Source organism: Polypterus senegalus, chromosome 10 (genome assembly GCF_016835505.1).
Source record: "Polypterus senegalus isolate Bchr_013 chromosome 10, ASM1683550v1, whole genome shotgun sequence".
Classification (NCBI taxonomy): Eukaryota; Metazoa; Chordata; class Cladistia; order Polypteriformes; family Polypteridae; genus Polypterus; species Polypterus senegalus.
The window spans coordinates 89,566,024-89,584,394 of NC_053163.1; the positions used below are offsets into that span (position 1 = coordinate 89,566,024).

An 18,371-nucleotide genomic window follows, 5' to 3' on the forward strand; every position below is an offset into this window, starting at 1 on the left:
GAAAAGTTCACGTAGATTAAAGAAAGGGGATTTCCAGAAGTTGAGTATGTCAGGAGATTTCCAGCCAGACTGGTTAAAAATGCCAGCTGTGACAAAGCTCTACTCATAGAATCATTAAGAAAGAGCAAGAGCTGCTTATGTCTTTCCAATGATGTACTGTAGGTTGTGGAGGAAGCTCAGACAGTGACCCTATGTGTGTCCAATAGGGCCTTTCTTAGATGAAATAGTTCAGATCAGTGGGAAACTCTGGAACTATGTAATGGGATTGTAAGTGGCAGTGTGACACCACAAGATGCTATGCTCACCAATGATTATGAACAAAAGATTTGCTTTTCAGCTGCAGTCGTTTCCCGTTTTCAACCCTGAATGCCCTCTACAGGATGCTCTTCACTGCACAGCCAATAATCTTTTAGTATAACCTGTCAATTTGTAAGGTCTTGAAGAGATTGGCCCAAGTGCATCTGACCTGCGTTGGAGTTTATATCCGCCCCACGGTTATTGCATCATCTAACTCCAAAGGAATGGCCGACTTGCAGCATTTCATGTTAACTTGCCTCCAGTTAATCGTTAGGAGAGACTTCTTGAATAAATTCTCATCTGCTGCAGGATTCATCATATAGTATTTATTCCATTCCAAGAACGACTCTGAAAACTTAATCAGTGTGCATCCGTAAGAAGTGGGTATTATGTCTGTATAATATGGCTTTGCCATGTAAAATTGATGTCTGTATTTATATATATATATATATATATATATATATCCATCCATCCATTTTCTAACCCGCTGAATCCGAATACAGGGTCACGGGGGTCTGCTGACTCAGATAGCTGTACTTTTAAACTTATTGTTCTTAGTAATAAGTGTGGCCACCAGAGGGCACTCTGGATACCCAACCCTAACACAGACAGACACAAGACACAAGTGCAACACTCACGCTTTTATTTTTTATTTTTTTCTCGTGGGAAATGCCTTTTCCCATTTCCCACCTGTACAGCACAGTTCAAAGTACTACGCAAAACCACAATTCTCTTCTTTCTTTTTTTTTCTTCTGTTGCTGGCAAGCTTCATCCTCTTCCATCCAATTCTTGCTCCCTGAAGATAGTGAGGCGGCCCCTCCACGACCTTCTTCTGGCAGCACTTCCGGGTGTGCCAGAAGTGCTGCAAAAAAGGGCTCAGCAATCGTCCAGCTGCCCCCTGGAAGTGGCCACAGACCCAGCAAGGTTGAGCTTCCATGCTCCAAGCCAGGGTGGGCTGCCCTATAGCGTTCCAAGGGAGGTAATGTCCTGAATATGTTCGCTCCTCCAGTCCTTCCATTATAGGTGTGTCCTGGTCATCCGCCACACCAGTAATACTTATGCTTAAATGTTACAATTCATGAATTGCGCGTCTCGTAATGTTTAAATTGTGTCATTACTTTCAAGCTTGTATAATGACAGAATCGTGTTTTAAGTACCAAATAGCATTTTTTTTTTCATTATTACCCTTTGTGGTATGTGACTGCTGGAATTCAGTTCTTCTCTTTGTAAATTAATTTTGTAATACTTGATAGAACAACCATCAGTAATAACATCTCCAGCACTGTTATGCTGAGCACTGGTGCCCCTCTAGGATGCTTGCTCGGACCACTTATGTTTGCCTTGCTAACTCATGACTGTACAGCTCCAACAACCTTATCAGGTTTGCTGATGACACCATGGTAGAAGGTCTTCTCGTCAGTGATGGTGAGACAAATCACAAATGGAAATGGAGCAGCTAGTAGACTGATGCAAGTGCAACAACCCTGTCTCTAAACTTTGATAATACTTAAGAGAAGATCATGAACTTTGGTATGACCCACTATGACCACACTCCACTTTACATCAAGAGCTCTGTGGTAGAGTGGAAAGCACCAAATGTCTTGGTGTGCACCTGGGGGAGAAGCCCATGTGGTCCATCACTACATCCTCTTTGACCAAAGAAGCACAGATCCCCACTTCTCATTTGGCTGAAGACATTAAGCCTTCCAATGCCATATCCTCACCACCATTGAAAGCATCCTGACTAGATACATCACTGTCTAGTATGGTAACTGTCAATGTACTGTAACTGTACAATGGATAGTGCAAACTTCAGAGACCATCGTCAGGATTTCTTTCTCTTTGATCTTGGACCTGTTTACGAAGTGCTGCTTTGTGGAGGATCCCTCCCACTACTCCAACAATCTTTTTTTCCTGTTTCTGTCCAGCTTAAGGTATTGGAGTGTGGAGACCAACACTGTCTGATTGAACAACAGTTTCTTCTCGTAAGCAGTTGAGCCACTGTACACACTGTTACTCCTGTCCCTACGTGTGCCCCCTCATCATAGGCTCATATCTAGTTACTGTTCTGTTCTGCATTCGTTTATGTTCCTTGTCCATTGTACACCTTCTATGATCACTGATCATGGTTTGTTGATACAATTAATTTTTTTTACAGATGCTGTTCCTTGTTCTACATTCCTTGAGAATCATAGTGCCTATTAAATTAGGACAGCAGGAACATGCATATCAGAGTGAGTAAGTGGACCAGCTACCCATTGGGATATGTAGGTCCTATTATAATAAAACCCAAAGGCTTTCATTTTCTTGTGCTCTTCACATGGTGCTCTATATCCTGTTGTTATCTCTTTATTTAATACACTGCCTTGGTTAGGAAGAACAGGAAGATAAATGTTTGGATCATTTTCTCTAAATCAGTAACAGTGATAATACTGCCTTCACCTTAGAGATAATTTTAAGTCAAAAAATCTACCCTTGTTTTTAATATTTGAGGTCCAGATCAAAAATCACTCCAAGATTTGTAACCTGCAAAACTGTGGCGAGTGCTATAGGTTTTTATAGAACCTCACAATACTTTTAGGCAAACCAAACAGGACTGAGCCTACTTTACTTTCATTCAGCTGGAGAAAATGATTCACCAACCAGCCTTTAATCCCCCCAAAATATTCAAAAAGGTCTTCAAAGAGCAGATATCGTTAGGACACACAGGCAAGTAAAGCTGATTATCATCAGCACAGAAGTGAAAGGAAATATCGTGTTTCCTAATGATCTGCCCTAAAGATAGTATATACATTGAAAAGACAACAGGGCCTAAAAGAGAGCCCTGAGAGATTCCATATAAAACAACAATAGATGAAGAGAACTGATCTCCAGTACTGACAGAAAAGGTCCTGTGAATTAAGGTGGGAGGCAAACGAGTCCAGTGCTGTACCCCGGATACCAACTCAATTTTTTATTTATTATGATTTACCATATCAAAGGCAGCACTTAAATCCAGAAGAATCAAAATGGCACAATCGCCAGAATCAACACTAAAGAGCTGCAATGTAAACTAAAGTGTGTATACTTGAACAAAGGTCAGCAGAGCTGTGAGGCAGCCCTGTCAAAGACTCCACCACTGTGCCATCTTCTTTATCAGACAGTTCCATTAAGCTATTAGATTAGTGGGAAAAATGCAATTTAATCAGATTTATTCATAAATTTCAGTTGAAAAAAAAGAAAAAACAAATGACAGCTGCTTTAAAGCAGGGAGTCACATTTTCTTTGGGAACTTTTGTTTTTTTGAGGAGAAGTGTTGAAGAACAGAGTCTTTATTTCTTGGTAGTGCTGCTAATCCAGTTGTAGAAACGGGACACTCGTGTGTAGATCCCGTACTTTCCATGGACAGCACATCCCTCTCCCCAGCTGACGATACCAGTCAGGAAATGTGTATCCTTGTACTTGGTGGTGTGCGGCCCGCCACTGTCTCCTTGACATGCATCCTTCCTTTCATCAGCAAAACCGGCACAGAACATGGTGCTTAGAATCTCTTCATTGCTTGAGACCTTGCAGGCTAAGCGATCAACATAAGGTACCTCTACTTTCTGGAGGACTGAGGACTGCCGGCCTCCTTGAATGAGACGTCCCCAGCCACTCACCTGTGCCATGTAGCCTGACTGCATCAGATTTTCCGTGAAGTCTTTGGGCCCCAGACAAATGGGCACAACAAACTCAGTGAATAAAATAGGTTTCTTGAGGTACAACAAGGCTATGTCACTATTGTAACGGCTTCTAGTGTAATTATAGCGAGGATGAAGGAAAACCTGCTGGATGTCATACCGGCTTTCTGTTCCTTCCTTCTTGCTGAGGTCAGTTTCCCCTGCAAATGAATATGGTTATAGTTATTAGAAGGGTCTCAGTTATACATTGTAACGTGTATATAACATGTACATACAGTACACAGCTTTCTATGAAACATTAAATGAACCAAACATGGACACCACAGGTCTGCTGCTAAAGTTGTAATGCAACTGGTGATCATAGCAATGAGCCTAACATGTTTCCTGCACTACTACTGTGCTGGAGTGGCATGGTGGTGTGTTGATTAGCACTGCTGCCTCACAGCTCTAGAGTCCAGCATTTGCACCCAGGCCTGTTCCTTGTCTGGGTTGTATTCCCAGTGTCTGATCCCCGTTTTTTAACATTAAATTGACCTGCCATCACTTAGAGTGTGGATGGAGTCATACTCCATAATTCATTGGTGCCCACTACTGATAGTTTCTATCTTCTGCTCAGTGCTACCAGGTAGTGGTGCCAATGTTTTTGTTGGGGGATGAGAACATTTGCCCTGAGCTCTGGGATGGTGGGGGACCCAGGACAGTCTGTGTACAAATTCATTGTTCTTATAACGGCACAGCCAGTAACAATAAACTGTGATTTGATGATAGCTTCTGACTGTCACCTGAAGTGTCTGAAAAAGGTATAATGTGCCACATTTAAACTTGAGCAGACCCCTCTAGAATTTCTTAATGCCGTACACAGAATAAAGCTTTGTATATTTAATCCAGATGTGTGTGTTGCACTGGATATGTTTATATGTTAGAAGTCACTGTGGCTGTTTTAATGAAGTGAAACTCAACGTTGTACCCAGAAAGACTGAACCACCTTGTGTTCCCATCCATCAGATAAGAACTTTGTGATATAGCGAGCCCGCGGCTCAGAAGGAAAGGACAGTTTTCAATAAATAATCACCACACTCGCGGCTTAAAGAGGCGGCATGGTAGTGTGGCCAGAGCAGTTCCCGGGCGCGATGTGGGCTTGGGTGTATCTGAACTGAAGTGCACAGTGTGTATCGTCTATGTCTGCAATTGATGCCGAGAGCTGCTAATCGGCGTACCTGTGCCACGGCCTCATTATAAATAGTAGGAGCGTGAGTGTGGACGCAGAGAGATAACAAGAGAAGGACGGAGGTTAAGAGGAAGAAAAGGAGACAGTAGGCAAAAAAGCCGGAGCAGGAGCGAGCAAGTGCAGGCTTGCTGTAATAATTACAGGCAACTGGGAAGTGAGCCATAGCGGGGTGTTTGGCCGGCACTCGGGGCGGATGGATTGGGTCACACCTGCTGAGTTTCCCAGAGTGACCACGATCGAGGACGGCTTGCCGCATAAGGCCACGGAAGGTGGAGGCTTGAGGGACTGAAGCATCAGCGTGAGCGCCCTGGTCGCTGGGGAACCTGAGTCTCGGTCTGGAGGGAGCCATACGGAGCCAAGGCTTGGAAAGCTACCAGACCAGTAGGAGAAGGTCAGCTGCAGGTAGGGCGACTCCCAGAACTGGGGGAGCCACCAACTAAAGAAGGCATCACGTTTTTTTAAAGGACTTCTTCCAGCCATTATTGATTTTTAACCTCATTTTTAAATGGAATATTTATTGGATTATTTTAACCTCCACATTTCACTCTGATTTTAATGGATTATTTATATATTGACTTTTTGCAGCACTGCACTTTCTTTTGAACACTGTTTGGATTTGTTTTATTTGTTTTTAATAAAAACACTTCTGCACTTTGCACCTTCCCCTTGCTTTGTTTGATGTTCTCGTTGTCCATCTCATCCGATTACTTTACCGACGGTGTTGGGTTCAAGGGCTCCCATCGTCACAATCTTGCGCATCAAATGAATTTTGTGGATGTTATTAATAATTTTGCAATAGCAAAAACTCAGAGATAAATTTTACAGTCATTTACTAGATTTATTTTATGTGATGTTCCAAGGATATTTTGTAGTTTTTTTTTTTTTTTGTAGTGTTACAAAATAAGTGCTGAATCTTTTAAATTTGGCTTGAAATGTAAAAAAAAAAAAAATAAGCGCTGGCAATTTTTTGCATTTGGCTTGAAATGCTGCAAAATATGCATTGATAATGTTCTTTACATCACAGTTTTGTTAAATTGTAATGACACTGAGGTGGGTCCCATTAGGACATTTGTGACCCAGGGCCTGACATGCGTAAAGCTGGCCAAGATACACTGTAACTTGATGTAGCACAGAAACACTGGACATAAAACGGGAAGAAATCCTGAATGGTACAGCACTTTTTGCTGAGCACCCTCACAAACATATCAATATATTCACCCAGACCACCAGTGAAGATTACCTCTGTGTGTTTGAGATACTCGGCACTCAACAACCCAAACTACCCAAAGAAAAGACACAGTGAGAGCATGCAGACCCTGTGCTGTCACACTGAACCCAGATCTCAGTAGCCATGAAACAGCAGTGATATAAAGTAGCTCTTTTTAAATAGTACCAGATGTGTTTTTCAGAAGGAAATAAGTATAGATATTTATGATTTATTTGTTCATGTTTTTCCTAGTATAGTTTTCTTACCCACTGCAATTTCGGTGGGGACTATCTTTACAAAGCAGTGAGCTGCTGTCACAATCCAATTTTCATTGATAATAGAACCTCCACAGAAACACTCCCCAGTGTTTTTATTGATTATGGCAACCTGCAGAGTGGAAAAGAAAGAACATTAGAAATATTTGGATGAAGACATGCCGTTCAGCCCGACAAAGCTTACCAATCCTATCAACCTAATTCCTATAAAATAACAATGAGTCAAGTTTTGAATGTCCCTACAGTCCTACTTATGTACCAAGCTTATTAGCAATTTATTCCATCAATGGTCCCCTGTGTGACGGAAAACATCCTAATGTTTGTTTGAAATTTACTCTTGCTCTTCATTCTTGTTGAACTCATTTTAAATTAACAACATGGATCCACGGCACTAATTATATACATAGTTTTCATGTTACCTCTTAATCTCTGTTTTCTTTAACTGAATAGGTTCAACTCCTTTAATCTTTCCTCATATCAGTCAGTCCTTTAGTCAGACTAGTCACTCTACTCTGGACTTTCTCTAGCCCTACTGTATCTTTTCTTGTAGCCTGGACACCAAAACTGCACACAGTACTCAAAGTGAGGCCTTAGCAGTGTGTTATAAAGATTAAGCATAACCTTTGTGAGGGACGGCTGGGGCCCATGCCCGGTCGGGAGGCCCCTGCTGCATATGTTCTGGGGGAGCCACCATGGGGAGCTCAATACCTCCCCCAGGACACTTGGTGGCAGCCTCCCTGGCCGACATTGATTCCCCGGTCTCCCACACGGCTCCATGGGACAGGGAGTCCTCCACAGCTTGAATGGCAGCTGGGGTGGCCACTAGGGGGTGCTGCCGGGACTGAAGAACTCAGCTGGATGAGTCATCAGTCCCACCCGGAGGTGCAATTGGGACCAGGTGGTCAAGCACCTGGAACACTTGGGCTATAAAACGGGAAGGCCTCCACCACTTGACAGCCAGAATAAGGAGGAAGAGGATGAGGTTGCCTGGAGGAGTGGTGGTGTAAGGTGGAAGTGTTGTTGGTATTGTGTGTACGTGCTTTTGGGACTGTGTATTGCCTGTGGGGTTCACGGGGAAGACGTGCCCCACAGGTGAAGAAAAATAAAAAGTGTGCTGGTTTTTACACGTGCCTCTGCGTCAGTCTGTGCCGGGTCGGGTGCTATATAGCGCCTTTTACACCTTCTTTGACTTGCACTCTCCACATCTTGCTTTCTAACGTAACATTCTACTAGCCTCCTTAATGGCTTCTGTGCAATGTCTGGGAGTTGATAGTTTTGAGTCCACTACAACTCCAAGGTCCATTTCATTAAGGATATGTTCAATTTTTAGACCTCCCTTTATGTAGTCAAATCTAACATTTTTATTTCCTACATGTAATACATTAAACTTTCAACTGCCACAAAACTACCCAAGCTTGCATTCTGTTCAAGGTGATTCTAGATAATCTGCCAGTCCACCTAGCTTGGAATCATCTACAAACTTAACCAGCTTTTTATTTATATTCCTACACAATTCATTTATATGTACAGTGGTGCCTCGTATTTTGAACAATTCTAACTGCGAACATTCCAGAGTTCAAATGCTAAATTCAAGAGAAATTTGATGTGGAGTTAAAAAATATGTTTATATGTTCGAACTGTGAGTGCAGTGAAAAGATGCAGCAACAGATGTCGCTTACACAGTGAGAGTAAACGTCATCTATTGTGCACCCAAGTCATCTCTCGCTCTCGCTGTGAAAGCACCTCTTGCATTATGCTCATATGTTTTCAATGCTTTTTTTGCTTTATTTTTGGTGTGTTTGGTTGTATATATAATTCCTATCTATTAACCATGGCATTCAAGAAGAATGTTGAAACAATGAAGCCTAACAGGAAGGTTGTAGTATCGATGATTGAGGTGAAAAGGAACTTATCCTGAAGCATGTTTATGGAAGGTGACTCCCATTCCAAACAGTAACCTTTCTCTTCCTCTCCACCAACCACACAGGACTTCAACACTCTTCACTAAGGTACAATAAATACAATTTTCATTTTATGATACAGTATTTACATATTTTATTTATTGTTTTCATGTTTTAATTTATTATTTAGGGAATTTTATTGTGTTACTTTTACATTAAATTATGTGCATTTGCTGTTTAAGTTTGTTCGAAATGGGTATTGTTCAGGGTCTGGGAATAGATTAATTCACCTTCCATTATTTATAATGGGGAAAACTGATTCAGACTTCGCACAATTCAGAATTCAAATGGTCTCCTGAAACAAATTAAGTTCGAAGTACGAGGCACCACTGTATTAAAAATATCAGCGGCCCTAACACTAACCCCTGTGGGATACCATTCCTAACTTCACCAAGTTCTGATAAGGTTCTTTGCACCATAACCCTTGTTTTTCCTGTGTCTTAGCTAATTCTGCACCCATCTACACACTACACCCTGAACTCCCACCTCTTTTAGTTTGGTGCCCAACCTCTCATGTGGCACCTTATCAAAAGTTTTCTGAAAGTCCAGATAAATAATATCATATGCACCACTCTGATTGTATCCTTTTGTTGTTTCCTCATTGAATTTCCAGTATGTTAGTAAATGACAAACTCCCTCATCTAAACTCAGGTTGACTCTTCCCTAAAACTCCTGTTCTTCCCATGTGTCGCTTATCTGTGATGTATGTTAAGCTTACTGAACTAGAGTTACTTTTATCTGAATGATCAACCTTATAATATAATGAAATAATATGTGTTATTTTTTATTCCTTTGGAATTTTCCCAGTATGCAGTGTCTTTAGAAAAAATTGCAGGAAGTGTTTATATACAGTATGTACTCACTAACATAATAGAAGATATATGTAATCTGATCCCAGTGATTTGTTATATTTCAGCCTATTTAATTTGAGCAGTACTTCTAAAAAATTTCCAAATTATTCAGTACCCCCTTAGTAGTCCCTGTTGCCGCTGGGAGGTTATCTATTTTCTCAAATGTGAAGATCTCAGAAAAAATTCAAGTTTACAGCATCTGCTATTTCACTGTCTGTATATTTTAGTTCCCCCTACTGCTCCTGATTTACTTCACCTCCTCCTTGACTTTTCTATTACTACTAAAATCCTTTTTATTTCTTATGCTCCCTGCAATATTTGAAGCAAGTTGTTGATTCTTTTAGGATTTCTTTTAGGTGGAGGTCAATTATTTTATTTACTTCAACCTCTAGAACATTTTTCTTGGTGTAAAAATGAAAATTGAACAAAATCATAAGTTACACACATTACAATAAATAGGAAGCCACCATGTTTTAAGCTTATACTTCATACCATTCATACTGTTACTAGCGTTTGTGACCATTAGTCACACAATAGAAAAAGATAAAAGTTCCTTACCTGCCAAGGGATTTCTCCATGAGCACAGCTGGTCCCACCTACAATGCGGTCGTCTTCGTTGACTTGTGGCTCACTTGTGGCTTGGAGTAGGCTGCTGTTTGTACTGTTTACTAGCTCAAAGGCCAAAGAGTTATTACCCGGGCTAATTTCTTCCTCGTCGATTAGTGTCCGCACATTGAGACGTTTACTCACGGTCTCCCCTAGTCTCCCACAGGGAAATGGAACTGGCATCACATGAATCAAATAAAAGAGCAAGTGAATAATCTCCAATGTTCTTATGGTAACAGAAACTAAACTGTAGGTAAGTTATTTAAATGTGTTTTAGTTATTTGCTTGTGCCAGGTCAATTGGTTACCTATGCATACAATTGTTTGGCACATCAGAAGAACACACATTGGAACATGAGTAAAACATTCAGCCTTCTGCTGTTCATGCATGGATGACCCAACTATCATAAAACTGTTTCCTAGTGCAGCGTTTCTCAACCTTTAAGTATCTGCGACCCGAGTTTTCATAACAGTTTTAGTCGTGTCCCCCCCCCAACATTTATTTGAAATGCAGATGCATATTTAATTATACCTACTAAACTTTTATCGACATTTATCTAACTCAATATTTATTGTTTTAGTATCAGAATGTAGTTTAAGTTAATTTGTTTTGGTTTCAACAGATTTTTTTTTTCATATTTTTGATTCTTGTTTTCTTTTTTTCACATCTTCACGCCCCCCTTTTTGTTACTTTGCTCCCCCCTGGGGGAACCTGTCCCACAGGTTGAGAACCACTGTCCTAGTGGGATAATTGAAAAATAAGAAATCTTCCACAAAAGGATATATCATCGATGGTTACTGATATCATCCTAAGATCTAAATGAGTACAAAAATGAGGGTCTGCCTCCAGTATTGCTCTTTTAGCAAATAAAAATATTCTATCCATTTTCTAAGACTCCTAATTACATTTTTGGGGCACAATGAAGAGGTAACTTATCTCCGCACCATTGCAAGGCAGGAACATACTGTACCTTGGATGGGAATGCCACAGTACTGCACGACCCACTCCGTCACACAGGGCCAGATTAGAGTTACAGTTTAGCCTAACACACATCTCTGAGTTGTAGACATGGACAGCTGATGAATGTACACAATTTGTGTGTGATAAGTCTAGGATTCACATGGGCAAGTTAACAACTGGTGCCCTGTAAAGGACTGTTTCCTGCCCTAACGCCAGCCATTGCGGCTTAATTTCTTGTTAGCATGTAATAGGAAAAAGGAACAGATGGATTGCTGTATCGACGATGGTGCTAAGCAAAAGTCAAAATTGTACAAATATCAAAACAGACCACATGGTTGAGGATTTAAAAAGGTCTGAACAGAGTCATTTTGGTATAATCAGAACATGGAGGTTGGAGCCTATCCCTGCAGAAATGGCTGCAAGGCTGGAACCAGAACTGGACTGAGAGCCAGTTCATCGCAGAACTATAGGAATTATTTTCTGTAAAATGTCTTCCCATGTTACTCTTTTAGGCCTTAAAATATATCTATTATCTGTGGCCTCAAAAACGTTCTGCTCAGAGGATCCCTTCAGGCCAACACAACTCACAACTGCTGTCCATGTTATGAATCCAAAATAAAACCAAGACAAGATCTGAAAGTCCTCAATGTTTTGCTTTCTGTTCACTGCTGTGTAAATATTTATATTTACCTGTGTGAAGAAATACAAGTATTTTTTAAAATTTTGTTAACATTTACACTTCATCAGCTGCCATCTTTAATTCCACAAATATGACATATCAAAGAAACAATTAAGATTAACATTAACCACAATTTGTAATGATGTGGACTTTATTTTGTTTTTTCAGTTTTTTGTTTTGGATTCATTTAATGGTCAGGTTGGTTATCTGATTTAGAACTTTTAAAAGAGCTTCACTTGCCATCCCCTGGGCGGGCGCTACGTGCTAACCACTTCACGGCTCTGTCGCTTGTGTTTGGGGAAGCAGATGTACAATTTAGACAGATTGTTATTTTAATGGGAATTGTTACATATGCATAATAGAACTAAGTATTTTACATTACAGCGAGTAATCAACCATAGTAAAAAAAAATAGTCAAATGTAATAAATTGAAAGAAAATTATGTTTCATGTTGCGTTAGAGGTATTCATTGCGTTAAATGTTTTTGTTCCATTTGGCTTTGAAATTAACACGTAAATACTTTTTAAACTTACACTTTTACTGTAAAACTTATAAAACAATATTTGGAATTAACTGTTTGTCAATATCACATTGAATTTTGATTCTGTGTTTGGATTTACATTGTGACAATGCAACGTATAACTTCCCGTGAGTGAATATCGTTTCTTTCTCTCTAATAAATAAACAGTTTTTTTTCAAATGTTTGTCCCTGTGATTTGTTAATTGTCATAGCAAAAGCTATTCTTATGGAAAACTGTAAAGTTTTAATACAAATGGCATATCAGGATCTCCTTTTGGCGTCTAATGTTATCCGCAGAAGATGTATTACATTACCTTTCTTGATGACTGCTAAAATTTTACGTCAGAATTGTTCAACCAATTTAGAATACAACTAATCTTTTCCATTAGGTAATTTTCACATTAATTCGTTTGACTTCATCGTTTCTTGGTGCTAGGATTTCCTGTCTGGTCATTTCTTCCGTTGATAACAGTTCGGGATGAAAGTTTTCAATAAGATTTGGACATAATACGTCTTCTTTCTCTGGGAACTTAAAGTGAGGAAAACGTAAAAATTTTTAAGAGCTGAGAGCGCAGGAACTGTGTCAAAAGCATTACACGAATGAGAGGTGAGAGGACTGTGGGCATGGGCTATTAACTGGAAATGGTTGAGAGGAGTTCGGGACTTGAAAAAATCTCTTGGCAATACTGTAGTCTCATCTCATCTCAAGATTATCTTTTATGATAGAGTGATGTTATTTTCAAAACATGTCTTGATGCTGCGCCATTTTGTTTTTATTATGGATGCCACCATTATTTGCTGTTTGTGATGAAGAGTGGCCAGGCTGTTGCTAGGCAGGATGACCAGGCATGTGCGACACATGATGTCATTACCGCGACTGCATAGAGGTCAGCATCATACGCTTTCTGACTGTCCACGTGTGGGGATTAATCAAAACTTAAAAAAACTTTGTGTTATTATTCTTTAAGTTCTTCCTGGTTATAAAGTCTTTTCTCTTCTTTGACTTTGATTTACATCTTGCATTTTGGCTTTGGCTGTGTGAAATATTCTGCTTTCTAACTCTTTGGCTAGATTATTATAATCTTCAGTTTTGTCTCACATCCTGACCTTTGTTTATTTAATTTCTGCGTTCGCAGTTATGACCTTGGCTAGTTATTACTCATACGGTCCATCTTCTGATTCCATCTTACTTTAAACTTCTGCTGCCCTGTGCATTCAGTGCTTGAAACTCCACACTTGTATCCAGTACAGAGAGCCATATGATACGTAAAAGCCATATTATAGTTATTCATTTTAATAAAGACACCATAAATTATAATGATACATAGGCAGGAGAAATTTGAAGTACAATGGACATGTAGCTTCTCAACTTATTCCTTTCTAAATTATAATGTCTTCTCTTGTTTTCCTCTTATTTGATTTTCAGGTTTGCTCTAACTTGATGAACTGCAAACACTTCAAATAATGTTTGTCTTGTATGCAGTCCCTTAAAAACCACACATGGTAAACTGTTACTTTATTGGGTTCTATTTTTACCCTGACGGTTCTATTTTTTTTTATTGTATTTTTACCAGGCTGCTGAGATACTGATTAGCTTTACAAGTAAGAATTTCACTAGACTGTACATGTGACAATGAAACGAAATGCCAAGGCCTGTGTTATGAAGGACAGTGTTACAGTGGTTAGCAGTGCTTCTTTGATGTTCAGAAGTGTATGGAGTGTCCATGTTGCCCCTGTGTTTTACTCTGAGCCGTCTAGTTTCCTGTTCACATCTCAGAGGCATGCATTTTAGTTTAACTGCTGTTTCAAAAATGGCCCCATGACATCGTGTATGGGTATATGCATCAGTTTGTCCTGTGCTGGACTGAAACCGCATCCGAGGTTAAGAAAGGGCTCAAGTCTCCCATTGCCCAGTAATCAGATTAAGCATGGAATATGGATGATAGGCTGGAAAAAATGTCACAAGCTGCACTGTTGTGAATTATTTATGATATATTGAAAGTGATAGATATAAAGAAAACATGGCAAACAATGGATGAAGTGCAGAAATATTTACAATCATCTGGGGACTAGCACAGTATACTTGCTATATTATCTTCCATATTCAAGCTAAGAGTAAAAGTGTTAAATTGTCATTGTCGATAAACACTTTGGACACACAATTGCAGACTTTCTCACCAATCAGTAATCAGCATCTTCATTCAGAATACAGCTGTGCTTGCTAAATTGACAATGACTTTTGAATTAAAACTACAAATATAAACAGCCAAAAAAGCAAAGTGTGTTCATACTACCTTCAGATGTGCATGTCTTCCCATCCTCCTCAAGTTTGTAACCCATGGCACAAGAGCAATTGACTTGTGTCTGGGAAACAGCGGTGCAGAAATGCATGCAACCTCCATTGTCCAAATTGCACCTTTTAATATTCTCTGCAGTGCAAAACAGACCAAAATTCATTAGCACAATATTCTCTCTCTCTCTCTATATATATATATATATGTGTGTGTGTGTGTGTGTGTGTGTGCGCGTAGTTCAACAAGGCTTACACCTGAAAGGGCAAACGAATTTACAGAGCAGCTGTTAAAAATTCAGCTCATCAAAATAAAAAGTCATTTGAGCAAATGGAGCTACTCAAAGGACATTCATGTGAATCCTTAAGTGGCAAAAGAGAAAGAAAAATACATTCTTAAAACATATGAATTGGCTAAAAAATAACTGTCTATGTTTCTGCTTCCAGTGAATATTCACAAAATGTCATTTACTAAACACTTGTTGTTATGTTACCGACTGTGCTCCCCGTCTTTCAGAGGAGCAATACAATCAGGTTCCCAGAGCACATCTAATGTGCTAATGTAAAGTACTGCAGTAGTGTCACTTTTTAGCCGCTTTGCTTCTCTTCTCTTTTCTCTCTCTCTCATTGTCTGGCTCTGAACCCCTAATTAACTGGAAATACTGATGTGAGTTTCTTCATCTTTTTCACGTGGAATCATATTGTAAAAACAGAGCCCTGACCCACTGCAGGCTAATGACACTGAGCTGCTACAGTACATTTTACTTAGGCATGCTAATGGGAATGGGAAAAAGGAAAACAGGACTGCACGTACTGTATGTATCCAACTTATGAATCCTGCCTTACCTAGTTCACAGTTTTTCCCTTGATATCCAGTAGGACACCAACATATATAAGATGCAATGTCATCTTTACAGCTGCCACCATTGTGACATGGTGATGACTGGCACTGATCTCCATCTGAAACACAGAAACCAAAAGAAAAAACTGATCATGGCTGGTGCATCTCCCGGCAGAGCCTCTGAAAGAAAATTGCATTTAAGAACCTCTGCAGACATGCAGCCCTTACGGCTTTGAACTGACAAGCAGGTTGTGGCTCGTTTAAAAGGATTCCATGATTGGTGCATCTTATTTTGTTGATATTATTGATTTTATTTAAAATCAAATAGCATTCCATACAAATAACTCAAGTTTTACAAAAATAGGTTAGAAACAAATCAACCTCCACCCCTGAGAAAGAGAGCTGGGCCAGCAGAGTAAAACTTTAAGCTAGTAAAAATAAGTAAATAGACAAATTAATAAATGAAGATAAGTGATAGGGACTGAATACTTTCTGAATCCACTTTACAGTACATATGCATGTGGATGTATGAGTATACCTCATAACCTGGGGTCAAAATTAGGTCTCTGACCCTCTAGCGTGTCATTAAGGGGCAAGTAAAGGTGGTTAGCAGAGCCACCAAATCTGGGCGAACCTGGAAAATGTCTGCTAACCCTTAGAGAAATATGCAGTATAGGTGTGTATTTGTTTGTACATATTTCATGGTGCATTGATGTTTTAAGGTGTACTTTTTTCTGTGCTGTTTACCTATATTTTTTACAATATTATGAACGATATTACTCTATAAAAGTGTTGTTCATATGTTCTTTATTCACAAATTGATTAGCTGGTAGCTGATCAATTAATTGGAGGAACTGGTCTCCTCTTTTGAATTTACTATACCTATTTCAGCTAAAGTCCATGTAAACTTATAAAAGATGTGACAGACAGATCAGGGAAGAAATTCAAATCTGTTTGAATGAACTAATATCAATGCAGACTACTGCCACTTGTAGTATTTTTGATTGATTAACGTGTTTTGTAAGGAATAAAGATTGCTTACCAACATAGCGATACCAGAAGTCTAGCTAGAAAAAAAAAAAACAAGTCAAAATGAGATGACAGCTAAATCCATATTATACTTTAGCATTAAGACTACTGAATAAACTTAGCAGAAACATGTATCATCTAGAGCCGGCCTCTTCAAATGGCGGCCCGTGGGCCACAAGAGGCCCTGAAGCAATCTCTGAGTAGCCCACTGGCCCAGCCTATGGTCCCATCAGAAATGCAGAGTAAAAGCAAGAAAAACACATTTTGCGAGCCTTCAGAAATTTTTACATAAATTCCTACAGTAGTACAGATAATGAATGTAACACACCACATAGCTTGGCAACATTCAACCTACAATGCAGCACATTGGTGTGTGTCTAGAAGTGGTGGTAGTAGTCTATGAGTGCTTTTTCTGTAAAAGTACTTTGGCCACGACAGCTGGCCATGGCATCGACTACTTATTAAATGATTCTGTAATCAATTGTGTGATGTGTCTTAATTATATCATAGTTTCACCAAGTGAGTGTGAACATGGGTTTTCACAAATGAGTCGAATTGTTAGTTCAGTGAGAGCCTCGTTACTGACAAGCACTGTCTCCGCACCTTCTCATACAATTTGTTGGCTGTCCAATCACACGCTTCAATCCTGGGGATTCATGGCCGTTACGAGGATGAAAATCAGTTATTGGTGCTCAAAGCAAAGAACAAGTTAGAAAGACTGCATTTGATGAAAACAGGCAGCAAGTTTGGAATGTTCTTTAAAACTCAATCAAATGAAGCACTGATTGCTTTGTGGGACTACATAACTTTTTTTGTAGAATACAGAGCTCTTTTTTATCATGCAGTTAATATTCTTCAATTTCTGAAATTCTGTGTTTGTAATTTTAAACTATCAAGCAAAATATTATGCAGTACAACGCTTCTATGCTATGCAAGTGGCATATTGGTAGTCCCGGGTCTTCCTGGTGGGAATTTGCAAAGCATTTTGAATAGTGAGTAAAGCATTTTATAAATATAAAGAATTGTTATTATACTTGATGATTTTTCAATTTCAAATTTTAAATGTTATGTTTTTATAACAAATAAACAAAAATATAGCGCTAGGATTCTTGGCCTCTATATACCTCTATATGATCTAAATGCACTATATACGTACCGTCACCTTTTTGTTTTTTAAAAAAGAAACCCACTGCTGATCACACATGTGGTGACATAAGACGAGCCTGTGTCCCCTCAGCGTGCAGCAGACATCATATTCACGTGTGTTACTCACTGTTACCACTTGTGATGGGTTTGACAGCATTGATAGTTCTTTTTTATTGTGTTATACTGTATATTGTGTTATATATGACCAACATATTTCTTTTATTTCAAAAAGTAAACAAATGTTACTGCTAGTACTGTGCACTTTATTTGATTTTAGGAACTTTGTGATGTGCCTGAGTCATATATGACCAAAATATTTATTTTATTTCAAAAGGGAAACAAATGTCATTGCTAATACTGTGCACTATTTTCTTTTATGTACTTTGAGATGACCAAAATGTTTATTATTGCTACTACCTCAGATTCTGTTCAGTTATAACTTTTTCCTGCTCTCCTGGCCATCAGACCTTACTTTATTCTTTGTTATTTAGTATTGCCTAATCTTATTTTTATATTTTTAATTTTAAAAATCTTTCTTTCTTCATCTTGTAAAGCACGTTGAGCTACATCATTCGTATGGAAATGTGTTATATAAATAAATGTTGTTGTTGTCTTTTATTGCTTTTTTGTTCACTTTTTGATGAACCAATGTGTTCAACTTTAAAAGGGAAACAATGAGTAAACATTACCTGTTTTCCAATACAATGGTTTAAAATGTTCTTACCTGCTGCTTGCCGGCTGCTACAAATGTCTGGCTCGGCTAGATTTCTTGGTTTGAAAATCTGACTCAAATGAATTTCTAATTGAATTGCCCTGATCTAG

General features: G+C 39.1%; 1 protein-coding gene across 1 annotated transcript in view; it reads right to left on the minus strand.

Annotated features, from left to right (window-relative positions):
* Nucleotides 1-3,458: 3,458 nt before the first annotated feature.
* Nucleotides 3,459-18,371, minus strand: part of LOC120537308 (coagulation factor IX-like) — a 41,016-nt gene continuing 26,103 nt past the window's right edge. The window contains exons 3-8 of the mRNA XM_039766161.1: nt 16,417-16,441; nt 15,380-15,493; nt 14,538-14,672; nt 10,037-10,260; nt 6,658-6,778; nt 3,459-4,156 (exon numbers count right to left, since the gene is read on the minus strand). Of these exons, the coding sequence (XP_039622095.1) occupies nt 3,609-4,156; nt 6,658-6,778; nt 10,037-10,260; nt 14,538-14,672; nt 15,380-15,493; nt 16,417-16,441 (1,167 nt within the window). The 3' untranslated portion in view covers nt 3,459-3,608. The remainder of the gene's footprint in view (nt 4,157-6,657; nt 6,779-10,036; nt 10,261-14,537; nt 14,673-15,379; nt 15,494-16,416; nt 16,442-18,371) is intronic.